Consider the following 20,000-nt stretch of genomic DNA (forward strand, 5'->3'; position numbering starts at 1 on the left):
CCCTGCTGTAAACACCTAGAGTCTATCTGTGCACGTCCCTGCACTACCATGTGACCAAGTACTGCTGCTGCCTGAATGCCTGAATGTACACCATGTTCATTCTGTCACTAAAACTATGATGGAAAATGATGTTGTCAGGCAGAAACCTCTTTTCTCCATATTCTAAGCTTTTGTGTTTTTTCATAAATGAATGTCCTACTTCATCATCATACTACAGTGTCACACCAAAGCATCAAAAGTAGCAGATCTACAAGCTCCAAACGCGGCGCGAAGATAATACCTCCTATCTCCATTATTTCAACCTTTTGTATGAGTTTTCGTAAATGAATGGCCTATATACTTCATCATACTACAGTGTCACACAAAAGTAGAAAAAAGTAGCCGATGTGAGCTTGTAGATCAACTATTTTTCACAGAATGTTCGCCCCAGAATTCTTTGTCTTATTATGTATTGGATTGTTTTGATACAGTATATATATATATATGTATATTTTTCATTTCTGTAATTCCTTTGTCACCGGGTTTTATTTTTCTATCTTTTAAAATGTGTTTTAAAACGTAAAACGGGGCATTTACTCGCGACCCATAAAAATGGGTCCGCGACCCAAAAACGGGTCCCGCCCCAGTGTTTTAGAAGCACTCCGTTAGAAGGCTTCACTGCAGCTCGTTATGAGACAACGGGTCTATAATTAACTCTACTGTCGTTCCTCCTCATTTAATCTGTTTCCTGTCCAAACAGGAAACGGGTTGGTGGTGAGGGTTTATCTGCGTGTTGAAGACAGACATGCTGGTTATGAAGAACACTCATATCTATAACACTATGATGAGCTCTGCTGTATGAAGAACACTCATACAGATGTGCCATTTCAAAACTTCAAATGTCCTGCCATCGCCAAGACAGTACATTTTCAGGGGATTCCCAGGGCAATAAGAGGACAAAGAAGGGCATTTAAAATGCTGAATTATTTTGATGATCACTGCTTTTATGATGCTAATTAATTTGAGCAACTGGTCAAGGTCAAGGACCTCTTCAAATCACCTTTCGCCTCATAATGAGTCTGACACCTTCTTCAACACACATTCTTTTGTTCTCATGTATATGGATGTCTGTTGAAGGGAAAAACGGGGGTGTGTAGTGACAACTTCTTTTCAGGGGCAAAACAGTGCCTTTTTAAGGGCAGAACAGGGAGGAAAAAATGCATTTTCAGGGCACTTTCAGGGAAAGAACAGTATCGTGTGAAGTTTTGAAGTGGCACATCTGTATCTATAACACTATGATGAGCTCTGCTGTATGCGTCAACGCTCTCCTCTGGGACACTGACTGTCATCACTGTGTCAATGGACTCTCTTACTGTGGCGTTGCGTTCAACACGCCATGATAATGGCAAAAATAGCAGATCTACAAGCTCACAACGACAAAAGTATCAACGAGTCATGTATCAACAAGTGATGTGCAATATAAGACAGTGGTTCTCAAACTTTTTCATGTCAAGGACCCCCAAATGGACTCTTATTAGCCTGCGGACCCCCATTTGAAAAGATAAGCCAGGGACTCTCCATAAGAGAAGATTTTTACGGCTCTAGCAGTGATTCTCAACCATTTTGATTTTAAGGACCCCCCAGTTTGACATGCATTAGAGGCTACGGACCCCCATTTAATGGCATTTCTATCTCTGGGACCCCAATTCATATTGTAAAATCAATGTTAACTTAACTCTGAGAGTGTACAAATGGAACCAAATGGACCCGTTAGGGTCCATTTGGTTCCATTTGTACACTCTCAGAGTTACAGACCCATAAGGGTCCATTTGGTTCCATTTGTACACTCTCAGAGTTACATACCCATAAGGGTCCATATGGTTCCTATCCATCATTTAGCTGGGGACCCCCTGGAACCCCCTCAAGTACCCCTGGGGGTCCCCGGACCCCACTTTGAGAACCAATGATATAAGATGTAGTTAGAAGAGGATTCATGTTAGTGTGTTCGAGAACTAAGAAGCTTATTGTGTGTGTGTGTGTGTGTGTGTGTGTGTGTGTGTGTGTGTGTGTGTGTGTGCGTGTGCGCGCGCGCGCGCGCGTGCGCGCGTGCGCGCGTGCGTGTGTGTGTGTGTGTGTGTGTGTGTGTGTTCAGAACTAAGAAGCTCATAGTGGACGTGGTTCGAGTCCAGCCTGGAGAAACTCTACTGGAAACTTTGGAGACCACAGCCACTGGTGTACAGGTACTGGTTCTGTTTTATTATGTATAATAATATAATATACTGGTTATATGTTACTGTATATGATATGTAAGGAATAATTGACACAGAGAAATAAACCCTGACAGGATGATTAGATCCCGAAGCGTAGCAGAGCGGTCTAATCATCCTGAAGGTGTTTAATTAGGGGTTAAGTTATCCTGCTTATTACACGGCTACTTAACACATCCACTGCCAAGAACGTAGTCCTACGGGCCGTTAAATCCAACTGTTAAGCGCCGAGACCGTAGTGCTACAGTCCGGGTGCTTTTTCCTTTTTTTCGATTTTTTTTTTTTTTTCAATTTTCTAGGGGGACCATTTTCAGTGTAACACCACCGGAAGTCGACCGGAAGTGCGATCCCATTTTTTGTTTCCCGTCGGCCTCCATTCTAAGGCGCACACTAAAACCCTTGTCTAGCCTGTGTAGTTTTTTCTCCTCGCATTTCCCATGTTAACATAAACGGTCAGAACTCAAACATGGCGGCTCCGTTTGACACGTGGTCTGGACTAATAGACGCAGGGACATGTGCACGTTGTTTGCAAACAGTCCATCGCGCATTCTAAAGGATTTTAATGGGCCCCTTGGCGGTGGATGTGTTAATAAACACATTCATGAATTGACCCAAAAGTAACAAAACAAAGGATTTCATTGCTTACAGTAATGAAAGTATTCCATGACTTTATGCCAGGTCACGATGCGCCCTGTGCAACATGGTGGAAGTGTTGATCAAACTATTCACTCTATCTAATGAACCAACATCTCATTCTTTTTATACGATGTTTTCCTTTTCCTCATAGTTTTAGTCGACGAAAATAACACTGGTCTCACTGTGTGTGTGTGTGTGTGTGTGTGTGTGTGTGTGTGTGTGAGTGTGTATGTGTGTGCGTGCGTCCGTGCGTGTGTTCGTGTGCAGGAGAGCGAGCACGCTCAGATGGTGGAGCGGCGCGCGGCGCAGGACGCCCAGACCCCGGAGGGGTTAAAGGTCAGCCAGGCGGTCCTGGAGGACGGCCAGCTGCCTCTGGAGCAGAAGAAGAGGAAGGTCCTCCGGAACCTGAGGACCCTGGAGCAGGCCGGCCTCGTCTCCTCCTCCAACGCATACCAGGAGATCATCAACGACATCGCCAAGGTAACCCATGTTCACTCTTTATTCAGTTTAGTCGTTAAGGCAGGGGTCCGCCTTGGCGTTACTACAGGGGGTCCGCCAAATCTTTGTGTGATGGGGAACATTAGCCTGAAAATAGCCGATCTACAAGCTCACAACGCCTCGCGCTGCGAGGCGTTGTGAGCTTGTAGATCGGCTATTTTCAGAGAGTTTGTGTAGGTGGAAAACGAGCAGACCAAGTACAGAGCGCAGCGGTCAAGTTGACTAAATATTGAGTGTTTCATACACATGAAAATACACATCAGCATGAATCCAACAAATGAATAGAAAATATACTGTGTGTCAAATAATTCTATAAAGCTAATCTATGACATTTATGAAAAAAAATATGTGGTGGAGGTCCCTGCTTCATCTCTTTCTCAGCTAAGGGGGTCCGCGGACTGAAAGACCCCTGTGTTAAGGTCTTTACAGACGGGAAGTGGTGGACGTGGGCGTTACCGCTCGGATCAGCGGGGGTCGCGATCATTGTAGTTTTGTTCTCCTGCGCATAGCGGGGGGAAAAAAAGCTCACCACAATCCAGCTCTTGCCGCCCGCGTGGGTGTGCACAAACGAGCACGAGAATTTCACGGGTTTCACGCTCGCCTCACCGCCCCTCAACTTCTCCACTCGTCTCAAATAATCGCCCGTCTCTCATTGAAAAGGAATTACATACGTAGGCGCGTCGGCCGCTTCCCGTCTGAAACGACCTTAAGGGGCCTCTACACACTGCCCGATGTTTGAAATGGTCGGCGAGTGAACAGATCGTTAAGCATTTCACATTGCACGAGTTTCTCTCTTGAAATCGGGCTAAATATATCATTGTGATTCTCGCACGATTGATTGGTCGGCGACGGCGACAGGGGTTCACTGATTACAAGATGTTTCACCACGATGTGATCCCGACCCAATACATACAATTATCCAACAAGTTTGAAATCTAAAAGTTATCGGGAACCCCTCGCCGACCGTACTTTATCGGGGTGTTTCTTCTCGGAGTATCTTACACACTGCGCGATCAACACCTCGCCGAGGAACGCCCAATCTTAACTGAGATCGGTGGTTTTGTCGGCGAACACCAAAAAATATCCCGATAGTGAAATCGGGTCAAATATCGTACAGTGTGTAGAGGTCTTAAGTCTCTTGAATAAAAATGACATTTAGTTTTAGTCATATTTCAGTCTGAGATGTTTCAGTCTTAGTCGACTAAAAATATCTTTAGAAAATGTGTGAAGAGTCTAGGCGTCCGTGTTGGACGTTTCATCTTCAAATGCGTTGTAGTGCATTGTTGTTAATGTGTGGTTTAGGACAACGTGACACCTTTACTCCATCTTGCCTGTGTATCCCGCCCTCTCGTTTGAAAGTGTCTGTGGCGTATATAATGATAATGATATATAATGATACGACTAGTTTTTACGGTTCAAAACTCAACTTTAACAGCAGTCTTTTTGACTGCACAATAAAGTGTCTCCCCTTTACTTCCCAATGCACCACATTTTACACTGCTAATTATTCACAGGAAATAGGTGTTACTTAACAGCCTGGGAGAGAGAAAGTGAGCAAGAGAGAGAGCCTGTTTAACACCGCTGTGTGTGTGTGTGTGTGTGTGTGTGTGTGTGTGTGTGTGTGTGTGTGTGTGTGTGTGTGTGTGTGTGTGTGTGTGTGTGTGTGTGTGTGTGTGTGTGTGTGTGTGTGTGTGTGTGTGTGTGTGTGTGTGTGTGTGTGTGTGTGTGTGTGTGTGTGTGTGTGTGCTCCAGGACATCCGCTACCAGCGGCGCTACAGACAGAGGAGGAAGGCTGAGCTGGTGAAGCTTCAACAGGCTCTGTCTGCTCTGAACTCTAAGACCTCCTTCTACCAGGAGCAGATCAACTACTATGACACATACATTAAGACCTGTCTGGACAACCTCAACAGGAAGTATGTTATTTACACACGCACACGCGCACAGAGCAGATCAACTACTATGATACCCAATTCTTTATTTGAATCCACAAATTGATATTAATTTACAGGGAAACAAATGTAACAGGGTTAGACAGTTCATGGGCACCTAAGGGTACATATAGCACCTTCTATAAGGGTACATATAACACCTTCTCCTCCACACAGAAAAAAATGAGGTTTTATGAATATTGACTCAATGAGTAGAGTTGCACGCACATCCCAAAATACAATGAAATACAAGATGATGGGCAGAAGTGAACAACAGTTCACTGGAAGATGCTCCGCATGATCAGAGTGTTACTGTGATGTTTTGAGCCTATAGAGGCTCTTCTTTATTCTGAGCAAGATTCTCTCCACTCTTACACATATTGAACCAAGGAAAGGTATTAACACCTGAGGATGTGTTAACAGTGTGTTGTTGTGGTTGTGTAGGATTTGTGTTAACATTGTGTGTTGTTGTGGTTGTGTAGGAACTGTCGCAGGTCCATCAAGCTGGACAGTAAGGCTGAGCAGAAGGCCAGTAGGAAGGGGAAACAGGCCAGTCTGAAGTACACTGCAGCCAGACTGCATGAGAAGGGAGTCATCCTGGAGATAGAAGGTCTGCAGAGCAACCAGTAAGTATACATATAGAACACTGATATATAGAAGGTCTGCAGAGCAACGCGACGCCTTGTGATCTTGTAGATCGGCTATTTTCACAATGTTTGCCCCTTTCTTAATTCATATTTGACAATGTGGCCAATTTGGTATTAAAAATGACTAGCTCTTAAATTGTCACTTTATACATGTGCAGATACCCTGTATACACTTATACTGTGTATGTTGGTTTGTTTACTGTTGAGTGCGAAAACAATGTTCCACATTAACCTAATCATCATCTGGGGACCCCCTAAAATCATTTGAGGACCCCCTAAAATCATTTGGATATTCAGGCCATCTAGTTGTTACATAATCCCCTAAATGCAATTATTTGAGGTAATCATAATTATGTTTGCATAATCGTCATAATAATAATAATAATGTTCATGTTGATAAATGTACCACAGACCTATACAGTAGCTGTTATTCCAGCCTCCAACTGTCCAAACAGAGTTTCATGAACTAAAACCTCCTGCTGGAGTTTCCCTTTTCCTAAGAATAACAAAGAGCAGCCTAACGTTCCTGTGGTTCTCATTCTGGTCATTAACTCACCATCTCACCCCCCCCCCCCCCCCCCCCCCCCATCACAGGTTCAAAAACGTGATGTTTGACATCTGTCCCAGTGAGGAGGTGGGGGACTTTGAGGTCAAGGCCAAGTTCATGGGAGTCGAGATGGAAAAGGTTCAGCTTCACTTCCAGGTAACAAAACAAATCCTGTGTCTCAGCAGCCAATGAGGAGGAGTCTCGTTGACTCAGCAGCCAATGAGGAGGAGTCTCGTTGACTCAGCAGCCAATGAGGAGGAGTCTTGTTGAAAGATGGTTTACCTTTAATTATACACACATCAGCACAAAGATACAATGGACTGTTAGCCCTTCAACCATTATAGACTTCTGAAACTCCCTTGTGAGCTTGTAGATCAGCTATTTTCGACTAATATATTTAGCTTGTGGGTCCTCCACAAGGGGTCCTCAGAGTTGCGGGGGATTAACCACTTGAACCCTAGCATCCCTATTCTGGGGGAGACATTAGCCGAAAACGTTATGTCTTTATGTGGCCAGACTGGGATCTCAGTCATTCATGGGGAGCTAAGTCGGTAGAGCTCTGGCCTTTGGGCCACAAGGTCAGGAGTTGGATGCCAGTGTAACAGTCCTAAATATAATAATCAACAGTGTTAGGAGAGTAGAGTTGGGCAGAAATAAATAAAGGTAGATAAACATGACTTAGACACTTTTTGAATTTGAAAAGTCAAATTTGCCTAATTTGCCTCAGTCCATTTTTCATTCCTTCTTTCCTGAAAACCTTCAAAATCTGACTTAGGCAATTATGCCATGAGGCTAACTTTCTTTCTTTTTACTTTATTTATTCAGGGAAGCCCATTGAGAGCACGCTCTCTTTTTCAAGGACGCCCTGATAACATAAAAAAAGCAAAATACAATACATAAATAATGAAAAACAATAACAAACATTTGAATCACAATACAATGTCACAGATGCAAATACATATAGTGTTACATAAAACAGGTCCTCAAGATCCCTGAATGTCTCTATTGAGACCAATCGCACCGGTTTCAGAGAGTCCTGAAGTTTGTTCCATTTGTGTGGAGCATAATACATGAAAGCAGTCTTTCATTGTTCACTGCTCTTACATGGACTGGTATATCTAATGTGGTAAATGGTAAATGGTAAATGGTTCATTTATATAGCGCTTCTATCCGAAGCGCTTTACATTGATTGTGCCATTAACCCATTCACACACACACATTCATACACCGATGGAGGAGGAAACCATGCAAGGCACCAACCTGCTCATCTGGAGCAATTAGGGGTTCAGTGTCTTGCTCAAGGACACTTCTACACTAACTCTAGGGGAGCGCCCTAGATGTGTGTTTGTGAACGTGTTGAATGTCCAGTAACCTTTGGTTCCAAAAGCGAGGATAGATATAAAGGAAGTTTACCACACAAGTAAATAAATACAATACAATGTTGCTCTCTACGAACTGCGAGAGATGGCCAACCCACTTTATCATATACTGTAAATCACAGTGATGGGTGAGATAATCAACGTCACTAACAATGTGTTAGTTTATGGTTACATGTGTTAGTTTATGGTTATGTTTTGGCCCATCTCAGGACCTGCTGCAGCTGCAGTACGACGGCGTGGCCGTGATGAAGATGTTCGACAAGGCCAAGATCAATGTCAACCTGCTGGTCTTCCTGCTCAACAAGAAGTTCTACGGGAAGTGAAGACAAACAAAGGGCTGGCTGGGGCCACAACCGTTAGGATGGTTTATCACAACGCAGTCCACTCAGTCAAAGTCAGGTTATTACCATAAAAAAACGATGAAATATGATCAAATATGTCATATGGTCTCATCCCTATACCGGCAGTAACAGAAGAAATAGATGTAAATGAACCTGGTTCATGCTTCTTTGTACCACGGTGTCGCCTAGGGCAGTGGTTCTCAAACATTTTCATGTCAAGGACCCCCAAAATGATATGTACTTGGCCGCGGACCCCCATCTCAAATATTTTTTTCCAGGGACCCCCCCAGAAGCAAAGATTTGAGTTAAAATGGTTTGCATACAAATATATATATATTCAAAGGTTTGCACAAATTTTCACGATTTTTCAAAAATAGCAGATATACAAGCTCATAGCACTATAACCCAAAGTATAAAAGGTTACAATTATTGTGAAGCTATATTCACACATTTTGCTGGGGACCCCCTGGTACCCCCCCCAAGGACCCTTGGGGGTCCCCGGACCCCACTTTGAGAAGCAATGGCCTAGGGATGAGACCATGCATGTGACCATAGCACGTCACGATTATTGATTATTGAAATAATTGCCTTTAACGATGTCATCGCGACTGTTAAAATGCCAGAACTGCTATTTATGGCGACGAGGATTTGGTGTAGACGCAAAAAAAGAAGCCGTCCAAGTACAAAGACAACGTGTGTCCGGTCGGTGCATGACGAAGGACAATTTCACGATAAACTTATAACATCTCCACGAATCTTTATGGCGAAAAAACGACAATAACGATTGTCGTCCCAGCCCTAGCGTTGCCGGGCGAAAAAATCTGATATTGCTGTTGTCGGGCAGAAACGTTACATTTGTATTACGTTTGTTTCGTGAATTAATTGTTCATCACACAAGAGTGTCCCACAAAAGTAGGTGAGAATAGCAGATCTACAAGTGTGCTATGTTCACTATTTTAAAATGTTTTTTTAAATTATCATAAAAAAGGAGCCTGTTTGGACCCGACAGCACCGATATACAAGCTTATAGATCAGCTGTTTTAGGAATATAAATGAATGAATATATATAAATGAATACATTTTAGGAGTATAAATTAACCCTTTAAGACCGGGAACGAATTTGTGTGTCATTTTAAGATGTATTTGGCTTTTCAAAAATAGCAGATCTACAAGCTCAAAGCATGAACTTGTAGATCAGATTAGTTTTTTTCGTGAACATGTGCGCAAATCTTTGAATATGTATATTTTTAAAGTGAACATTTTTACAACTGTTACAACTTCTGGGGGGGTCTCTGGAACAAATTATTTTGAGATGAGGGTCCGTGGCCAAATACATGTCATTTTGGGGGTCCTTGACATGAAAAATAACCACTGATATTATAGCAACATACGTTTTTCTCAAAGAAAACTGTAGAAGACATTTGTAGAATCCCCCAGAAGCAAAGATTTGAGTTACAAAATGTTTGCTTTAAAAAAATATATATTCAAAGATTTGCACAAATTGTCCACGATTTTTCAAAAAACAAATAGCAGATCTACAAGCTCATAGCGCGGCACTCGGTGCCGCGCTATGAGCTTGTAGATCTGCTATTTTTGAACAGCCTAAAGTAATCTTAAAATGACACAGATGTGTTCCCGGATTGAAAGGGTTAAACAAGATGTGAACATGACTGAGCCCTCCTGAGCAGACATATACTGTACTATACTCATCTTTTACGTGCAAATACGTATCGTTAAGTGTGAATACTTAACGCTACGACGTTGATTTATCACTTTATAATCACACAAAGACGCCCCGGTCTGCAGGTTGAAACAAAAGCCCACGAAACAGTGTTTTTTTTCTTCTTTCTTCGTGTCGTCCATTCCATTGATTCACTTTATAACAACACAATGAAGATGTTTTATTTGTTCTGTTCTGTATTTCTCATGTTGTTCCTGTTGTTTTATCTTTTGTTTGTTTCCCCACATGGTGATTGTACATGGAATATATATTTTTAAGAATGATATTGTTAATGGCATTTATGTTTTGTATGTCTGAGAAACCAGTTTAAAAACACGACACCTTTTATGAAGCGTTGCATCGAACGGTCACAATATTTAGACCAGGATCTATAAGGGAGTTCAAAGCATTCCAGTGAGCCACAGCCTGCAGAGACTTTAAAATAGTGCCTTAATTCATACATATATATATATATAAATTATATATACTTTACAACAATACAAATGATTTTTAAAATAAGAAATATGTCTTATGTCAAATTAAATATTTTATAATGTTTTAATGTGAGCTGTTTATTAAACATGTGGATGAACACATTGTTGTTTGTTTGTTTGTTTTGTCTGCTGTGTTAATTAACCCTTATCTATCCAATGTGTCCAAATAGTCTTTTCTTATTTTATTACTTACCCTAGACTTGTCTAAATCCTAATCCTAAATCCTTTTTGAAAAATATCCCAAAAATAGTTTTCCAATATTTTTCAAAAATATTTTTGAATAGCCAAAGAAATCTAAAGTGACACAGATGCGTTCCAGGTCTTAATGGGTCAAAATGAATGTGATGCTATATTAACTACTTTAGCTGGGGACCCCTAAGGACCCCCTGGGGGTCCCCCGGTCCCCACTTTGAGAACCACTACTACTCTAACCCAACAATATTATTATTATTTTTAGCTTCCTACGTCAAAGAGGAAAAGATCCATTTCCTGACACAGTTTTTTTTTTTTTTTGAGGAGGCGAGGCTTCAGTCGTCAGACCAGGCAGAGTGTCCTGGATGAGACTGAGACCTTTATTCTATGTTACTCTGAGACTGACACCGTTATTCTATGTTACTCTGCCTGTTGGGTTAGGAACAGCTCAGTGTGTAGTTGTGTGTGTGTGTTGGGTTAGGAACAGCTCAGTGTGTAGAGGTGTGTGTGTGTTGGGTTAGGAACAGCTCAGTGTGTAGTTGTGTGTGTGTGTTGGGTTAGGAACAGCTCAGTGTGTAGAGGTGTGTGTGTGTTGGGTTAGGAACAGCTCAGTGTGTAGTTGTGTGTGTGTGTGTTTGTGTTTGTCAATGTTGTATAAAAGATATGGACTACTACTCATCCGTAGCATTATTAGCCTTGTTTTATATCCAGAGTTCTGCATCAATCCCCCAAAATGGTAAGTTGATTTTTTTCCCTATCATATCGTATCATAATTTTCTATCATATCATTAGCCTCATAGCATAATTGCCTAAGTAATATTTTAAGGTTTTCGGAAAAAGAAGGAATACAAAAAAAACCCCGTCCTTATCTGCCCAAGTCATTATAGTGGACCTGGGCAATTATGAGAAGAAAAAAACATTTAGTCTACAGTAAGTCATATTTATCTGATGTCTTTATTTATATGTGCCTAACACTGCTGATTCACCATGTATTATTGCCGATATTATGTCCTCAGCCGTCAGAATCATCAGAATGCTTGTTACATTCCAAACTCATTATCTAAGTCATCAAGCATTCTGATAGGATGAGGTCGTATGGGCAACAACGCAGGGTGAATCAGCAGCAGTGTGTTAGGAGAGCAGAGTTTAGGCAGATATCACAATTTGGACAAAATATGACTTCTGAGGCAATTATGCTACGAGGTGGATAACTAATGTCAGCTCAGTCCTTGAAATGAACAGCACTGTGATGTGGAAGTCAATGTAAACGTGACGATAAGGTCTCTAGTGCAATGGTGGAAACGTTTCAGGCCACGACCCCCCTAAACAATCATATTTGAACTGGGGACCCCCCACCCTGACAAGCATTCGGCATTATAGGCATTACATTAATTTTTGTTAGGTTCCTTCCACAGATAAACATTGTGAAAATAGTAGATCTACAAGCTCACAATGCCTCGCACTGGTCTCGAGCCCCAGTTTGGGAACCACTGCTCTAGGCTAAGCAAGAACTGGTAGATCACTAAATGAGGACATGGTCAAAATACCAAATAAAAAAAACAAGAGCATGGGAACAAAACTAAGTGAATGAACTAACATTGTCTATTAGTCTATATGTATGCTTGAGTCCTTTGCACAATTAAACAGACATTGCTGCTTTGCTTTGATAAGATATGTATCTGCAATTATATCTGTACATTTTTTGGAAAATGCTGCTAAGTTGTCACTTTCCAAAACAAGACCCTAAACCTAATGTATATTCTTCATTGTGTTTTTGTTGTTGTTGTTGTTAGTAGTAGTATTGAATGAATGAATGTCTTTATTGCAGACTCAAGGTCCATAGATACATACAAATACATACTCCAACAATGAACATGAATTAAAAACAGTCCTTTACACAATACATTGGGACAGTTATAAATACAAGCAGTTAAGCCAATGTCTCCTAAGACTAGAGGAATATCTGATGCAACTCTTCACAGGGTTATTTATATTGACAATGATGCTATTCTCAGACTCATCCAAACGGCACATGAATCTGTGCATTACATTCCTAAGAACAGCTTGGAGAGTATTGACTCTTGCAGCCACAAACATTTCACTTGCATTGTTTTGCTCTAATATATTATCATGTTTCAACATTTCACTGTTTACATAAGGTATAAGCAGTGAAATGTTACACAGGGTTTAAGTTGTTACCCTGTATACAGTACGTTATAGTAACCTTCTTGATGCTCACCACCGCCCCCTGCAGGCTCAGAACCCTTCCTGCGGACGTTCTCTGGTCATTTTGTCCTGGTGACCGATGAGCCCATCGACTACCTGGACGTGTTGGGGGAGGAGGGGGACCACGGGGGGTCCGGTGGTTCGGACGTGATGACCGACCAGGAGCCGCCGGTCAAACCACACCAGCACCACCATCATGGCCGACATCACCCCTCCCCCGCCAACGCCAAGAGGCGCCTGGTCATCTCAGACCAGGCTAAAAGCTTCCTCCAGGTACTCAAACCTCACACCTCCATGTTTTAACCTTTTGTTTTATTTCTAAATTAACCCATTAAGACCTGAGGCCGATTCTACAACATGTCTTCTAAATCCTAACAGTTCTTTGAAAAAACCTATGTTGCTATGTCAGTGGTTCTCAAACATTGTCATGTCAAGGACCCCCAAAATTATATGTATTTGGCCACGGACCCCCATCTCAAAATGTTTTGTTACAGGGACCCCCCAGAAGCAAAGATTTGAGTTAAAAATGTTCGCTTTAAAATTCAAAGATTTGCAAAAATGTTCCGAATATTTCAAAAATAGCAGATCTACAAGCTCCCTCGGTGCCGTGCTATGAGCTTGTAGATCTGCTATTTTTGAATAGCCAAAGAAATCTAAAATGACACAGATGCGATCACACTACAGCGTCACACAAAAGCATCAAAATTAAGTAGCAGATCTACAAGCTTGTAGATCTGCTACTTTTTATGTTTTTCTATTTTTAATCCTGAGAAGTATGTTTTAGACATTGTGAGGTTTCGTTATGGGACAATGTCCCTGCTGTCACATGGAGGGTAAGGGTTTATTTGGTTCCATTTGTACACTCTCAGAGTTATAAACCCCCTCAAGGAACCATGAGGGTCCCTGGACCACACCTTGAGACCCACTGGTGTAGCAGAGTGTTCCCTCTGTTTGACCAGAATGGAACAGAGCCTTCATTAGTATCATTGGTAACACCTGTGAAGGAAGTAAGGTAGAGGCCCAGTTTCTTTACAATTATTTCGCCCTACTCCTCCCGCCCAACTGTCCCTACCGACAGGCTCCACCCCCAGCCCGTAGGATTAAAGGAGAAGTTCACCCAAAGCCTTTAATTCATGGATATTGTTTTGTTTTTGTCACATTCCTGAGCCAATAATTATTGGCTCAGGAATGCAACAAAAATAAATAATCGTGACAATGAAATGTTCCTATAAATCTATGTGTCCCTCCAGGGCCGCCTGGCGACCATCTTGGTTCCCACGGTCTACACGCTGGTGTTCGCCGTCAGCGTTCCCCTCAACCTGCTGGCCGCCGTGATGTTCGTGCGGCGGATCCGCCCGCGGAAGCCGGCCGTCGTCTACATGCTCAACCTGGCGCTCGCCGACCTGCTGTTCGCCATGCTCCTCCCCTTCAAGATCGCCTACCATTTCCATGGCAACGACTGGATCTACGGGGCCGTCATGTGCCGCGTGGTCTGTATGAGTTATTAATAATATGATGATAACATTTAAACACAGAGACACACTGGAGCTTCTCTGCTTTTCATCTGCTGACACACTCTGCTGCAAAGCTTGCATCCATGCACCACCTTTCAGAGTTCAAAAGTTTAAACTGGATGTTCAACTGAAATTCATGTGTGCATGGCTTTAAAGCAGGGGTCTTTAACAGGGGGTCCGGGACCCCCATAGAGGGTCCTCAGAGCTACTACAGGGGGGCCGCCAAATGTTTTTGTGATAGGAACTTTTTTTTTTTTACATTAACCACTTGAACCCTAGCATCCTTATTCTGAGGAGAACTTTAGCCCATAATAGCAGATCTACAAGCTCTCAACACCTCGCGTTGCGAGGCGTTGTGAGCTTGTAGATCGGCTATTTTTGGCAACTATAGTGTCCCTCTCCATCAATGGTTTTCAACCTTTTTCATGCCAAGGACCCCTAAATTGATATACATTTGGCCGTGGACCCCCATCTGAAAACATTTTGTGCCAGGGACCCCCCGGAATCAAAGAGTTGAGTTTAAAATGTTCTCTTTAAAAAATAAATATATTCAAAGATTTGCACACATTTTCAAGATTTTTCAAAAATAGCAGATCTACAAGCTCATAGCGCGGCACTCGGTGCCGCGCTATGAGCTTATAGATCTGCTATTTTTGAATAGCCAAAGCTAAGTGGTTAAAAATGATTGTGACGCTATGTTAACTCATTTCGCTGGGGACCCCCTGGTACCCCCCCAAGGACCACTGGTTGAAAACCACTGCTCTACGTCATCAAAGTTGCCTGCTCTTACGAAACAAAACACACATATTTCGTCACCTTGCTAAACTAATGGCATAAGTCATTTTTTTAGGAAAATTATAAGTCAGCTCCTCATGACACTGGCCACCTCTGGTAAAATCGCCCATCTCCTAATTGCCTTTTTTTTGGCTTAAGTCACATGGTTTTGTGCCTTAAGCCAAATTATTTACTGATTTAGGCCATTTTGTTATTCAGATTTAATCCTATTTAAACCTATTTAAATCTATTATGTTACATAACTGACAGACAGTGTTATTTCTATTTAAATAGTCATAATTTGTTATAAACATTTTGGGTGAAATGATTAAGAAATATAATATAGTTTTGTTTTGGATCAGTTTTTTTTTTTAACTTAAAAATGACTTAGGCCATTAGTTTAGCAAGGTGACGATGTAGAACATGGAGATAAGAGGTTTCTCATGGTCAGTGTGTGATTGATGGTTTCCCCCTCCAGGTGACTGCAGCGTTCTATGGTAACATGTACTGCTCCGTGCTGCTGATGAGCTGCATCGCTGTGGACCGCTTCCTGGCCGTGGTCTACCCCATGGACTCTCTGAGCTGGAGGAGCCCCCGCACGGCCGCCGCCGTCTGCTCCGCCATGTGGCTGGTGTCCCTGGGGGGCGTGGCCCCGCTGCTCCTCTCCGGGCAGACGGTCCGCCTCCACGACCCGGACATCACCACCTGCCACGATGTCCAGGTGAGTTGAATAACTTGTGAAACGGAGATGATGATAAGTTAACTAACCTCGGTGAGAATAACTTGTTAAAAATACATTTGTTTCGGAAGCATTTTGTCTCATGAAGTTCTTAACTGTCCCACCTGTGTAGGTCAATGTTTTCGTTTAGTTTTTTAACTTCTTGTTGTGCTATTTGCTCTCATGTGCCTTGTTGTAACTTGTTTTGCTTGATTGTTGTATTGCTTGCCACTGTATAGCACTTTGTAACTTAGTTTCGAAAGGTGCTTTATAAATAAAATGTACTTACTTACTTACACACAACAAACACATTTCTTGGTAAAGAATTTATTTAAGTTTTTCTGGTAATATTCCCTGACTAATAGAAACACTGAGGTCCTAGTTGTACTTCTTCTTCTCTCTCTAGGACGTAGACACACTGAGGTCCTACTACCTGTACTTCTTCTTCTCTCTCTATAGGACGTAGACACACTGAGGTCCTACTACCTGTACTTCTTCTTCTCTCTCTCTATAGGACGTAGACACACTGAGGTCCTACTACCTGTACTTCTTCTTCTCTCTCTATAGGACGTAGACACACTGAGGTCCTACTACCTGTACTTCTTCTTCTCTCTCTCTATAGGACGTAGACACACTGAGGTCCTACTACCTGTACTTCTTCTTCTCTCTCTCTATAGGACGTAGACACACTGAGGTCCTACTACCTGTACTTCTTCTTCTTCTCTCTATAGGACGTAGACACTCTGAGGTCCTACTACCTGTACTTCTTCTTCTCATATATAGGACGTAGACACTCTGAGGTCCTACTACCTGTACTTCTTCTTCTTCTCTCTATAGGACGTAGACACACTGAGGTCCTACTACCTGTACTTCTTCTTCTTCTCTCTATAGGACGTAGACACACTGAGGTCCTACTACCTGTACTTCTTCTTCTTCTCTCTATAGGACGTAGACACACTGAGGTCCTACTACCTGTACTTCTTCTTCTTCTCTCTTTATAGGACGTAGACACACTGAGGTCCTACTACCTGTACTTCTTCTTCTTCTCTCTTTATAGGACGTAGACACACTGAGGTCCTACTACCTGTACTTCTTCTTCTTCTCTCTTTATAGGACGTAGACACACTGAGGTCCTACTACCTGTACTTCTTCTTCTTCTCTCTCTATAGGACGTAGACACACTGAGGTCCTACTACCTGTACTTCTTCCCGGTCTACTCCTCGGTGTTCTTCTTCGTCCCGCTGGCCGCCACCACGGTCTGCTACGCCCGCATCGTGCAGGCTCTGGCGGCGGCCGACGTGGTGCAGCGCTCCAAGAAGAGGCGGGCTCTGGTGATGGCCGTGACGGTGCTGGTGGTGTTCGTGGCGTGCTTCACCCCCACCAACGTCATCCTGATGGTGCACTACGTCCGGCTGGCACACGGGGGCGCCGACGACGGCTCCTACCAGGTAGGGAAACCGATATAGGAAGCGGAGGTTTCAGGAACCTGTTCTTTATCAATTACTTTTAGATTTCATTTTTATTTATATATTTTTTACCCCAAAAAATGTAGATAGGTGTTTTCAATGAATCTAACATGGTTAACACATTGGGTGCCTGAATTTTAACAACTTACGTTGGGTGCCAGCATTCTCCCCATTGACTGCGCTTTGCTGTTTAAAGCTCTAGACTCCACGACCAGCAAATCCACGTAAAAAAAAGCATCCATTCATGTAGCGCGATGACCCTGGCTACAGCCTGCAACCATAACATTTCACTTGCGAGTTACAGCGGGGGGGGGGGATCGCGCATCGCGCATGACCGGTTTTCCCCACCGGATACAGATTCGGAGATATAGGCGTTTTAAAGAAGGAAATAGACAGGAAGCGGATGGGGAGCCATGTTTTTGTTTCCGGTGATCCATCTGGCCTATCCTTCTCAGGATCACAATAGGTACTCCCAGAGCTGCTCTAGCCCCTCCCGTGTGGAAAAAAAACGAAAAAGACACGAAAACCGTTTTAATACGGTTATGGCACTCTGGGTAACTTTTTGCACCTTTTGCAAAACCGTTTATATACGGTTTTGGCACCCCATGTGTTAAAATGGAGTTTGAAGTTACAATGGGTTCGTATAGGAAGGGGGCGTGTCTGATACAATGAATATCAAATATGTAAATACAGTATCAAGCAACTTAAAAGCTGTCTGTAGTCAAACACTAAAGCCTGAGTAGACGTTAAAATGACCACAAACATGTTTGAAAGTGAAATATCCCTTTAACCAGTGGTTCTCAAATTTGTTCATGTCAAGGACCCCCAAAATTATATTTGGCCATGGACCCCCATCTCAAAATATGTTGTTCCAGGGACCCCCCCCCAGAAGCAAAGATTTGAGTTAAAAATGTTAATATTAAAAAAAATATATATATATTCAAAGGTTTACAAAAATGTTCATGATTTTTCAAAATGACCAGATCTACAAGCTCATAGCGCGGCACTCGGTGCCGCACTATGAGCTTGTATATCCGCTATATTTTTGAATAGCCGAAGTATAAAAGGTTAAAGTGGTTAAAGTTATTGTGAAGCTATATCGACACATCTTGCTGGGGGACCCCCTGGTACTCCCCCAAGGCACCCCCGGGGGTCTCCCCGGACCCCACTTTGAGCACCAATGCCCCTCCCTCCTCCAGGCCTACCTGCTGTCCATGTGCGTGGGCAGCCTGAGCTGCTGCCTGGACCCGCTCATCTACTACTTTGGCTCCTCCCAGTGCCAGCGGCAGGTGACAGCGCTGCTGCGATGCCAGGGGGCGGGGCCCAGGGGGCGGGGCATGAGCAGTAGCTCCTCCTCCTCCTCCCAGACGGGCAGCACCAGAACCAGCCGCCGGACGGACAGCACCAGGTCCTCCTCCGGCAAGATGGAGAGCCTGGAGACACCGCTGGGAAGCCACTACAGGAAGCTGATCGCTTAACACATTCCCTTTTTTTACTTCCCCCACTGCCAATGTTAAAAAAAAAAAACACAGGAGCCGAGATACAGGATTTTAAAGTAATAAGTTAACCAAGGAGTGAATGGAGCTAGAAATCTTTGGATGGCTATATCTCTGGTTCTGTGTGGATAAATTGAAAACTGGAAAAAAAAAAATATATATATATATATTTTTTTGGCCGTTAGGGTCGGAACGGACGGAAATTCAAATGATGCCTTTTTTTTGTTCCTTTGTTTGTTTGTTTCCATATACAGGCTTATATATGTTTATTATATATCATATATAATAATATATGTTATTCCAGGGGTCCCAGGTGGTCTCAGGGGGTAAGAGGAAAAAATACTGGTAGTTTGAATTGCCGGCTTGGCCCTGTGGACAACAACCTGCCATATAGGTGACCGAACATTCTGAACGGTCTAAAACAATGCTGTAGGTGTATATAATATACCATATGCACGTGTACATACGCTGATGTTCTCTTTTTTGCACTCGCTCTCTTTCTTTTTTGATCTTTTTACTATGTTTTATTATTATGCTGCTGCATAGACCACCGAAGTCCTGACATCACTCGTTCATCCCCTGGGTCGTAAAGTCATGTCTCTATGGAGAATAACATTGGGTCATCTTAGAATCGTCTCATGTAAGAATTGTGGTCCAAAAATAAACAAACTGTCTCGGCGATATTGTCAGGGAGGAGGCTCTGTATCGTTTATGATAGTCAGTCACTCATATTTAAAACAGTCTGTTTCTGGCGAAAATGTAACTAATTCGGCGGAAGTAACATTATCGTTTTCTCACCGTCAGTTGATGCTTCATATCCATAAGAGTCAAACCGCCGGGGTCATTTGTTTATTTTTGGAACACAGTTCTTATTTGACGCGATATTAAACACGTTTATGGGGATTCAGAACGGGGGTGGAAAACCACAAACCAGGTAGACAAACAAAGGATGTGTAAATTACGTCAGACTTCGGCGCTCTATTGTCTGAAGTAAGCCAAACAAAAATAAGTTTTACTCTTATATACCTGTACACAAGATGTAACAATAAAGCACAACCTTGAACCTTAAACCTTGAACCTGGATTCCAATAATGTATGTCCAAAATGTTTTTTTTAAACTAATTTAAATTGTGAAAATAGCAGATCTACAAGCTGATGTTGTGAGCTTCCCAATATGG

General features: G+C 42.6%; 2 protein-coding genes across 4 annotated transcripts in view; both read left to right on the forward strand.

The window, feature by feature from the left end:
* Positions 1–10,516, forward strand: part of iqgap2 (IQ motif containing GTPase activating protein 2) — a 96,162-nt gene extending 85,646 nt beyond the window's left edge. For both annotated transcript variants that reach the window (XM_084053889.1, XM_084053890.1), the window contains 6 exons: positions 2,132–2,219; positions 3,150–3,362; positions 5,133–5,293; positions 5,791–5,934; positions 6,550–6,658; positions 8,091–10,516. In XM_084053889.1, the coding sequence (XP_083910015.1) occupies positions 2,132–2,219; positions 3,150–3,362; positions 5,133–5,293; positions 5,791–5,934; positions 6,550–6,658; positions 8,091–8,204 (829 nt within the window). In that variant the 3' untranslated portion in view covers positions 8,205–10,516. The remainder of the gene's footprint in view (positions 1–2,131; positions 2,220–3,149; positions 3,363–5,132; positions 5,294–5,790; positions 5,935–6,549; positions 6,659–8,090) is intronic.
* A 484-nt stretch (positions 10,517–11,000) lies between these two features.
* Positions 11,001–19,812, forward strand: f2r (coagulation factor II (thrombin) receptor). 2 transcript variants are annotated; one of them, XM_084054706.1, is made up of 7 exons: positions 11,001–11,081; positions 11,248–11,364; positions 12,883–13,127; positions 14,105–14,344; positions 15,621–15,863; positions 17,030–17,308; positions 18,526–19,812. In XM_084054706.1, the coding sequence occupies exons 2-7, from the start codon at positions 11,292–11,294 to the stop codon at positions 18,802–18,804; spliced, it is 1,359 nt and encodes a 452-aa protein (XP_083910832.1). In that variant the 5' UTR covers positions 11,001–11,081; positions 11,248–11,291; the 3' UTR covers positions 18,805–19,812. The 2 variants fall into 2 exon arrangements, with proteins under 2 accessions (XP_083910832.1, XP_083910831.1); XM_084054705.1 differs by lacking the exon at positions 11,001–11,081 and having other exon boundaries at positions 11,119–11,364.
* The last annotated feature ends 188 nt before the right edge of the window (positions 19,813–20,000 follow it).

The sequence above is a fragment of the Gymnoscopelus microlampas genome (assembly GCF_963454915.1).
Source record: "Gymnoscopelus microlampas genome assembly, chromosome: 4".
Classification (NCBI taxonomy): Eukaryota; Metazoa; Chordata; class Actinopteri; order Myctophiformes; family Myctophidae; genus Gymnoscopelus; species Gymnoscopelus microlampas.

Bases quoted from the DNA above. Each gene is read 5' to 3' on its own strand.
- f2r (XM_084054706.1), top strand. From the start codon at position 11,292: ATGGACTACTACTCATCCGTAGCATTATTAGCCTTGTTTTATATCCAG. The intron at 14,345-15,620 runs GTCTGTATGAGT...TTCCCCCTCCAG, and splicing joins GGGCCGTCATGTGCCGCGTG to GTGACTGCAGCGTTCTATGG. The intron at 15,864-17,029 runs GTGAGTTGAATA...CTCTCTCTATAG, and splicing joins CCACCTGCCACGATGTCCAG to GACGTAGACACACTGAGGTC.